Below are 10,215 nucleotides of genomic sequence, written 5' to 3'. Positions count from 1 at the left end.
TTGGTCCTATGAAGTTGAGAGCAACAAAGGGAGGCAGCAGACACAGCGAATAACCGCGCAACATGTTATGTACTTACGCACGTAGTTAGTAAAGGGAAAATCAGACATCCACCCGTTCGTCGCAATTGCCACAAAGAAAACCCATACGGGTTCCTCGAAAGAAAGGCCTCGCAGTTGAAGAAACATTCGTCCTGTTTCGGGACTCGAACCCAGGACCACCATTGTTCCGGAGCAGCCGCTCTGTCATCTGAGCTAACCAAGAGGCTAGCAGATGGCAGGACGAAGTCGAATTTGTCAACAACTTATTTACGTACGCTTTTGCTTTGTACATTCATATGACCATCACTAATAATAAGATTGAACAATGGTGTTTAAAGGGACACTAAAGGTTACTATTAAGTCAACGTGGACTGTTGAAATACCATCACATAAACCTCAAAACGCTTGTTTCGTGCCAAGGAGAGACTTATTTTAAGAGAAAATGCGTTCTGGAGCGTCCACGTACCTCTAGCGCAGTTCAAATCGCCCGCCCTCCGATCGAGGAGTACTGACATCATGGTCTCATAGTGACGTTGCGCCATCGGTGAGTAGAACGGCGTCCGCAGACGGCGCTACGGCTTTTCTGCGCAAAACGCGAACGCGCGGCCAGAAACAGAGCCAAGACAGAGCCGACAGCAGAGCGAAAGCGGGAGTATGGTGGCTAGCGGAAGGAGAAACGAATTACGTCCCACATTACGTCCCACGGCACGCGGAGAGTCCGCTTTCGTTAAACTATAGGCTGCGGCGAGCTCGCAGCGTGGTCGGCGTGGTCTATGAGAAGCGACGAGCCTTTTCGCACTCGCAACAGGGCATAAAAATGTGCGAATCGACGCAAAACTCGGCCTAGAAACGTGCTTCGCCACAGCCTGGGCTCAATACGACCCAAGCTGGCACGACCCAGGTGTCGTTTTCCGCACCGCCACCAGGCGCCGCTACTATACCTCAAACTCCAGCGCAAGACGCCCATAAGCTGGTACTTCATTCTGTGACGCTAACTTCGACGCTCGTCGCAATGGACTCTGACACCGACAGATTGGCTCGCGATGGTGGGCTCAACTTCAGCGATTTGAGCACCGACGAGCGCGACCTGCTGCTGAGGGCTCGCACTGCCGGAGTCGTTGCGTACTACGACGGCGGCCTCGACACCGGCTCTCCGGAGCGGGAAAGCAACGAGGGCTTCCCACGACATCACATGGACGTGGCATTCTCTCTTCTTGTTCCAAATGAAAGTTTCGCGAGCCAGCAGAACCCTCACAGCACGACGCGATAACGAAACTACTGAAACTCCAAAGCGTGCGTGGCGCAGAGTAGAGCGTGCAGAGTCGAGCGAAAACGAAACCTTTCGAACACCCATATTACTGAAGGGTAACGTCAAAATGTTATTTTTTCTTAGAATCGAATAGACGTAGACAAGTAGCATTTTTTTCCGTCTTATAATCGAATGAAATCATATTTTTAATACGAGTAGTTGAGTATTAGTAACACAAATTATGAGGAGTCCTTTCGTCATCGGGCTAGTACCGGAATGTCGCTGGGGGGTCTCAAATCGTGTCATGCATTTACCTCAATTTCTCGGTTACTAAAGCTCTGTTCGCGATTATATTGACGCCGTAGACGTTCTAGAACATTGCTCTACCACTTTAACTTGAGTTTCTGGTAACCTTTAGTGTCCTTTTAATATTCCTAAGCTGCACAGCGGCTTATGGGGGACTCTGTGTGGAAAGGCTCCGGATTCATTTTGACCACCTGGTGTTTTTTAACATGCTCCTAAGGCAGGGTAACAAGTATTTCTGCGCTGCTCGATGATCTGAATTTAGGCGCCTTCACTGGGTACGGCGCCACTTAACCGCCGTGAGGTCGATAGCTGAAGACGAAGTTAATTATGTATATCATTTAACACTGCAATGTAGATGGGGAGCAACTTAGTGCTCTCACAACAATGTAATGCTAAATTTTATCTGGAGACCAATCATTTAACCGAAGTGTCATCTCGGCACCGTAAAAATGCGCATCTTCTGCGAGAAAATGTTCGCTTTCGAAGAGTAATACATTTTTGTGGCTGTTTAAGGAAGAGGCTCATTCTTACGAAATCGCTACTTAAAGGAATCATGCACTCGGCAACAATACGCTCTGTACCGGTAAAACGGGGGCAATTATACTTTATAAGCGCAGTTCGCAGATGCTGTCACTTCAGAAAAAGGTAGGTGACCCTAACCTTTAACTTGGGTGTCTCATAGTGACACTCGTACCTTGGCATTGGTGTTCTTTAGATTAACTGTAGACTGCGAACGCAACGCACAAACCAAACTCGGAGGCAACTGTTTCCCATTAATTACCCAGTGAAATATCGCGCCACCTTCTTGAGTATGACGTCACTAGTGACGTCATTACTTTTGCTTTTTACTTCCGAGTTTCCAGAAATTTCGCCAAAGTAGTGCTCACGTGGCGGGTCTCAATGCTGTGCTTTGGTGTGCGGTAATCAGTGATTTCTTATCCTAAATATTCCAGACACATCAGTAGCACAACTTGTAACTACACCTATGATCTGATATCATAATGAAAGCCATGAATTTTGTACTGTACTATTACAGCCAAACTCTTGAGGGCTAACTCCTCCAGGCTCGTGTCCCTGTGTAGGCACAAAATTCCCAAGTTAGTGCAATGCCGGGCCGACCCGCGGCGGAGGTGAAGCAGGCGTTAAGCACTCCCCATACGTGGGCCGATCCCGAAGATGGTATAATACCGGGCCAACCCGCGGTGCAGGTAAACCAGGCGTTAAGCACGCCCCATACGTGAACCGATCACGAAGGTAGTGCAATACCAGGCCGACCCGTGGTGGAGGAGCAGTTCGCCATTAAGAGGCCCACATACACAGCGTCGCTAATCATCCTTCACAGAGTGGAAGCGCACAGAGTTTTTCTTCAGTTTTTTTCTTATTTATTTTGAATTTCGTCCCCAGTCGTCTCAGTGATTTTCAATTCTAATTATTCTAGACACTTCAGTAACTCAACTTGTAACTAAACTTCTCATCATCATCATCAGCCTGGTTACGCCCACTGCAGGGCAAAGGCCTCTCCCATACTTCTCGAACTACCCCGGTCAGGTACAAATTGTGGCCATGTTGTCCCTGCAAACTTCTTAATCTCATCCGCCCACCTAACTTTCTGTCGTCCCCTGCTACGCTTCCCTTCCCTTAGATTCCAGTCCGTAACCCTTAATGACCATCGGTTATCTTCCCTCCTCATTACATGCCCTGCACATGCCGCCCCCCCCATTTCTTTTTCTTGATTTCAACTAAGGTGTCATTAACTCGCGTTTGTTCCCTCACCCAATCTGCTCTTTTCTTATCCCTTAACGTTACACCTATCATTCTTCTTTCCATAGTTCATTGCGTCGTCCTCAATTTAAGTAGAACCCTTTTCGTAAGCCTCCAGGTTTCTGCCCCGTAGGTGAGTACTGGTAAGACACAGCTATTATATACTTTTCTCTTCAGGGATAATGGCAACCTGCTGTTCATGATCTGAGAATGCCTGCCAAACGCACCCCAGCCCATTCTTATTCTTCTGATTATTTCAATCTCATGATCCGGATCTGCGGTCACTACCTGTCCTAAGTAGATTTATTCCCTTACCACTTCCAGTGCCTCGCTACATATCGTAAACTGCTGTTCTCTTCCGAGACTGTTAAGCATTAGTTTTTTGCAGATTAATTTTTGACCTACTCTTCTGCTGTGGCTGTCCAGGTTAGTGAGCATGCATTGCAATTGGTACCCTGAGTTACTAAGCAAGGCAATACCATCAGCGAATCGCAAGTTACTAATTTATTCTCCATTACCTTTTATCCCCAATTGTTCCCAATCCAGGCCTCTGAATACCTCCTGTAAACACACTGTGAATAGCATTGGAGAGATCGTAGCTCCCTGCCTGGCGCCTTTCTCTATTGGGATTTGGTTGCTTTCTTTATGGAGGACTACGGTGGCTGTGGAGCCGCTATGGATATCTTTCAGTATTTTTACATACGGCTCGTCTACGCCCTGATTCCGTAATGCCTCCATGACTGCTGAGGTTTCGACTGAATCAAACGCTTTCTCGTAATCAATGAAAGCTATATATAAGGGTTGGTTATATTCCGCACATTTCTCTATCACCTGATTGATAGTGTGCATATGGTCTATTGTTGAGTAGTCTTTATGGAATCCTGCCGGGTCCTTTGGTTGACAAAAGTCTAAGGTGTTGCTGATTCTATTTGCGATTACCTCAGTAAATAATTTGTAGGAAACGGACAGTAAGCTGATCGGTCTATAATTTTTCAAGTCTTTGGCGTCCCCTTTCTTATGGATTAGGATTATGTTAGCGTTCTTCCAAGATTCCGGTACGCTCGATTTCATGAGGCATTGCGTATAGATGGTGGCCAGTTTTTCTAGAACAATCTGCGCACCATCCTTCAACAAATCTGCGGTTACCTGATTTCCCCTGCCGTCTCCTTTTGGATAGCTCTCAAGGCTTTTACTTCTTCCGGCGTTACTTGCGGGATTCCAAATTCCTCTAGGCTATTCTCTCTTCCATTATCGTCGTGGGTGCCATTGATACTGTACAAAGCTCTATAGAACTCTATAAACTTATGCTGTAATATAACTATAATGAAACTTATGAATATCACACATTTTTCTAAGTTTCTCTAATTTATTTTGAATTTCCTCGCCGATAATATCAGGAGGTGAACCGAAAGTTCTGCGCAAGAAACAAGGGTGTACCTCATGCTCGTGCAACTAAAAATACGCCAATATGCAAAAATTAATCTCGTGGCAATTGATATACAAGCAGCAATCTTAGGCATAGAAAACAGGTGGTATGAGTTTTTTTTTCCAACCAGCGCCCACTTCGAAGTTGCGGCAGATGGTAAGGGATCTCACAGTAACGTCACGCGTTTCGAAAACAGGGAAAGGTCTACCGGCGCGTCGGCCGTTCTTCGCTTCGTCTTCCTGCTTGTGCTCCACGGCCGCGCATATCTCGTCGGCTGGTCACTTCGCCTCGTTTCTCGCCGCTTCGGTACGCATCGCATACCCCTGCAGTCTCTGCGGAGCCTTTGCACTTCTTCGCTCCTCTTCTGCTTGTCACTTTCGAGGGCGCATTGTTGTATCTGCAAGTAGCGGCCTACGCTCAACATAGCGTAGCTGGCGCTACCGAGTCATGTCTATCTGTGGCGCGCATACCCGTACCGCCCAGCGGAACAAGGAGAGGAGGCGTCAAGCGAGTAGCGGCGCGAGAGCTTCGCCGTCCAAAGAAGGATGGTGGAGCACGCTAAGGACGCGGCCAAACTCAGTGGAGCCCTGGACTGAGGGACCACCCGTGCTGAAGAGGCTTCCCTTCGACGAGAAGACAGCGTGAAGAAGAGAAGACCTCGATCCGCGAGAATTCCATTTTATAATTCAATAAATGTTTTTCTCTCTCTCTCTGGGCGTTGGAGAGCGCGCGCATGCGCGTGAAGCAAGAATGGGCCGAGCAAATAGCAGCCAGCAAGCGGGCGCATGGGGTCGCGCGCGTATCGGCGACAAACTCTGCGACCTTGGGCCTCGCGTTTGACCTTGTCTACAACTAGGCAAACAAATGTTCCGCAATCAATAATGGTACTTCCAACGCCGCAAGAAACAGAGGTATTGAGGCAATTGTTGCTTCATTCCTGGCGGGCAGAAACAGTTTAGTCATTCATTCATTTATTATTCAACCAGAGTGTACATTTGCAAATGTTCCAAATTAGACCTTTCGTAGACAACAATGTAAAATACAAGCAAAGAATCATCCACAAGGGAATACAAGGAAAAAGGCATCTCCATCGCGACAGACCGTTCCTCGTAACCAAACAGAACTGAAATATTCAGCACCATGCCTATATAGCTATAAAAAAAAGGTACGTAAGGTCGCGAACTGTCTACAATGAATACTAGCAAACTTTATTCAAATTGAGTTTCATAGAAATAGTCGCAAAGGCCAGGCTGGGGCCATCGGCACTTTTAGATTAGAAGTGCGGTATTACCTTTGGCGTTGGTGTGGTGTGGGAGAATGGCGCCTCAATAAGGCGTCTCTTCAATCAATCAATCAATCAATCAATCAATCAATCAATCAATCAATCAATCAATCAATCAATCAATCAATCAATCAATCAATCAATCAATCAATCAATCAATCAATCAATTTTATTTTCATTCTGTCGAAGATACAGGAAGATTTATTCGTAGTTTTTCTTACAGCGTCTCTGCTGCGCATACGTTGGCATCACAAAAACTCTCTTGTCTTCGGCTATTGGTTCATGGAGATGGAGACTCGCAGGACCGACCATGCATCTCCGACATTATACTCAGTTTCACAGTTACGCTCAGCCACCCCTGTGGCGTCTGCTTAAGGTATACTGGACTTCATTTATTAGACAGCTTTACCTTGGGGCCAACTCTGGGCCTGTGTGCACATCTTACGCTAAAATCGTTAAAATCGCTATAAACAATGCAAATGGAATTGAGAATATGCTCCTCCTTCCTTCAGTATCGGTGAATATAGGCCGTGGACGAAATCCTACGCCAGCGCGCCGGAGAAGTCCTTCCATTTAAGAACCTGCGGCTGATTCCACGAAGCCTTCGCTATGATACTGCCAAGCTTGGCCGCCACCTGTTTCGTACAAATGTCTTTAGCGTACGAACTGTTTTGCTGTTTAACCCGGTGCCTCTCGTCTAAAAAAGTTGATATAACGGAGACGAGTCCTTCACTCAGACGTCCTCAGTGAGTGTGGTTGCAACGAACACTGCGTCTGGAAATTCACAGAGGCTGGTTCACTGGAGACCATGTTGACTCAACCTCTCATGTAGTTTCGTAGATCTGAACAAATATATTTTTAACCGCATTTGATCCAGACCTATTTGAACGCACTGAGACTCGCACAATCTGACGAGCGGGTGTGCAGGTCTACAAGACTTGCGGACCCACTCTACAGTGCAAGGCTTGCAGGCTCACCGACACATACTCGCTCGGAGCCATCCCATTCACGAAGTCGACTCATTGTGACGAAAATGTGGTCTAGAAATGCGCAGTGTACGCGCTGTAGAAATACCATTACCTAATCTTTGGAAAAACTGCATCCAGACTGAAGGGCCCGAGTTCTTTCACCACAAATCTACGAATGGGCTACATTCTGCGATGCAAAATGAGAACTATAGAAATTGAAGGCGTTAAATGAAGTGTGCGCAAGAACAGCCGGCAAGTGGCTATTGTGCATCGTTACGTGAATCCTAGCTGTTATGAAGCAGATGAAAGGTACTTTATTCTATATAAGAAAATCACCCCATAATAAAGAAAACGTTACAGCGCTAGCGTGATCCTCCGTTTCACACGGTACACAGCCATCCTAGAGAAAATCACAGCGCAAGCCAGCGTTACGCACAAAAGTGTCGCGCGACAGTCTTTCACATTCGCAGTACAGAAGCTGCGACAGAGAATTATAACCGCGACCTTGCCGCGATATAAGGTGCAACCATTCAGTTTTCTCTGCTGACATAAATAAATAGAATAAATAGGCAAGAATGGCTACGGGCCTTGCCACAGCCGCCTGTCAAAGTTGTCCTCCTGCTTCTGCTTTTCAGCGCGTGAGTAAACATTCAATCAGTTTCTAGTAACAATATACAATAAAACACTGATAAACACGCGCATTCGAATTGGTAAATTAAGAAGAACACGTTGGTTTGTGGCTTTGACAGAGCCTCACGTCACACTTCCTTTCTTTTCTTCTATAGTACTGTCCGGCGACGGTAAAAATAGGTAAAATGTTCCAACGTTAGAGTTATTTCCGCCAAAATAAATGAGGACGTCATGGCTAAATACGCGTTCGTGCAGTCCGTATCGAACTCAAAATGGAAAAAGAAACTAAAGGCGCCTGCTGTCATGTGTCGTAGGGCCTAGACGTCGCACATGGGGCCGGCGGAGAAGTTGGAGTTGGACTTGCAGCCGTATCGCTCTCCGAACTCCTTCATGTTGTAGAGCGGCAGCAGGCACATCTCCTTGAAGGTCAGCGTCACCGGGTCCTTGCTGGCGCTGCACCAGAGGAGGCAGAAGCGCGTGAAGAAAGTTTCCTGGGCCGCAGGCCAGAACTTCTGAATGAGCTTCTCGTTGTTCTCCATGCGCTCCCGAAAGTGGGACTCCATGGCTGCGTACGCGAGACGCACCCCCGCCGACAGCGACAGCATCAGGACTTGCTGCGCACGGACCTCGCCACTGACCTGCGATGTGCGCGGCCACACACCCCCCCAATAGGCGTGAGAGAGGAGCTCGTCCAGCAAGAACCGCAGGGAACGTTCACATTCCAGAAGCGATGCTATTCAAAGCGGACGGAAGCACTAACTGGTTGGCGGCCGAAATGAGCAAGGGACGTTTAGAGTATTGGTGTACAAAATGGGGGAAACGGATTGAGAGCCAGATTTGCACTTGCAGGCAGAGGTAAAATGTAGGTAGGCGCTTTAGCGAAGAGGCAAAAAAAAAGGACCAATGAGATATGGGCAAAATACTAGACTACAATAGACGCACATATTGACATGTCTTTATCTTTATTTAGTGACCGCGTTTCACCGTCTAATCGGAAGTTTCTCGAATGTTATCGATGGTTCTATCCGCTGTCCGTTGTCACTGGACTTTGTGTAACCTGATTGCTTGTATGCGCGACGCGAATTGCGTAGAACTTTCTGGAAAACACACGGGCCCCAGTGATTTATTCTGGAACCGTCGATGACTCACGTATAACAGCCGAAGCCTTTGCCCCTCAGATCAGATTTCGACGATCGCCGATTGTGCTCACCGTTATCGTTGTGCTTTGAGTGTAGCCTGTTTTTGTGCGCACAGGTTTGCCCAATAAAAGTTAGTTTAGTAATTCACAGTATTGCTATTGCGTCCTTTACCGTCACTGTACTACGTAACAATGTTACCTTATAGCTCTTGCATTCTAGGTGGCTAAACACTAGTTGTAACAAAGTCATCAGGAGCGGAAATTGACTTCGTTATGTGCGGCATATTGTTAAAAGGGCAGAAACTAGTCATAATAACGTCAGAACAAGAAAAACTTTCTACATTTAGATTTCCACCGCAGCTAATTTCCCCGACGCTTTCCTTAGCTTCATTGTCGGTCCACTTTATATGGTAGCGATTAACAAAAGTCGAACACCTCGGTGTCCCTTCTCTCCTCTATATATTTATACACATATATACACGCAATGAAAAGTCCGGAAATCAATAGCGATAATAGTCGTCACAACAATAAACGTGTAGAAAGATACGTGTAAATACGTGCTCAAACGGCGATACTGATATCGCAACAGCACAAGTACACGTTGAGGAGCCTTCCGAGTATTCTGAGCCAACTATATTTTTAAACGATTCCAATAAAACATTGGTAAGTTTAAAATTGCCTATTGTCTATACGCCAATGGTATACTGTCGTGCACCCGTCACAAAGCAGCGCAAGCCCAAGCTGCCTCACCTTTCGGCCAAAACCTTGGCGTTTGTGCCTCTCGGCGAGGCATGAGATCACTTTGCCTCTCTTGGTCTTCGATGCCTTGCTCCAGGCATGGTCGGCCATCACCAGGGCTTCGATTAGTCGCGTTGCCATCAGCCCGCCCACAGTGCCGTAGTTGTAGTAGTCAGGCACGCCGCTTGAGTACAGGTACGGCCGACTCTGTTGCAGCGTGGGTATGAGTATCGTGTGCACATGAGGGAGGTAGGCCACTCTGGCACTGGTCTCCATGTCAGCCATCATCAACTCTGCTCGCGTCGGTGGGCTGCGCAGCATCACCTGCGACGAGCAGAACGGGCGACCGGTATGTAAACAGTAACCGAACCGCAGCACTGAATCGCGCAATAATGTCACCGCCACCACCGCCACCACCACCACCTGGAGCCACCGTGTCCAAGGCGACTGTTGTATTGCGACCCCTCCCCACTAATCTACTAAGAAAGAGTCATGCGGAACCCACGCACTGTAGAAACGGATGTAATGTAATCTTAATGTGCTGTTTCATTTGATTCACAATACTTGTCGGTAACGTTGCGTTGAATATTTAATTTATTCAGCGTTCAGTGCAATACCCGTATACTAGATTGGATCGTTGACGTTAAGTGTTACCTTGCATGTGCCACTGCCGTTTTT

General features: G+C 47.1%; 1 protein-coding gene across 1 annotated transcript in view; it reads right to left on the bottom strand.

The window, feature by feature from the left end:
* Positions 1 to 6,743: 6,743 nt before the first annotated feature.
* Positions 6,744 to 10,215, bottom strand: part of LOC142588726 (endothelin-converting enzyme 2-like) — a 30,911-nt gene continuing 27,439 nt past the window's right edge. The window contains exons 5-6 of the mRNA XM_075700541.1: positions 9,550 to 9,861; positions 6,744 to 8,299 (exon numbers count right to left, since the gene is read on the bottom strand). Of these exons, the coding sequence (XP_075556656.1) occupies positions 7,979 to 8,299; positions 9,550 to 9,861 (633 nt within the window). The 3' untranslated portion in view covers positions 6,744 to 7,978. The remainder of the gene's footprint in view (positions 8,300 to 9,549; positions 9,862 to 10,215) is intronic.

Source organism: Dermacentor variabilis, chromosome 7 (genome assembly GCF_050947875.1).
Source record: "Dermacentor variabilis isolate Ectoservices chromosome 7, ASM5094787v1, whole genome shotgun sequence".
Lineage (NCBI taxonomy): Eukaryota > Metazoa > Arthropoda > Arachnida > Ixodida > Ixodidae > Dermacentor > Dermacentor variabilis.
Note: the sequence above shows the minus strand (reverse complement) of the source record. Positions and strands in the feature narration are given on the sequence as shown.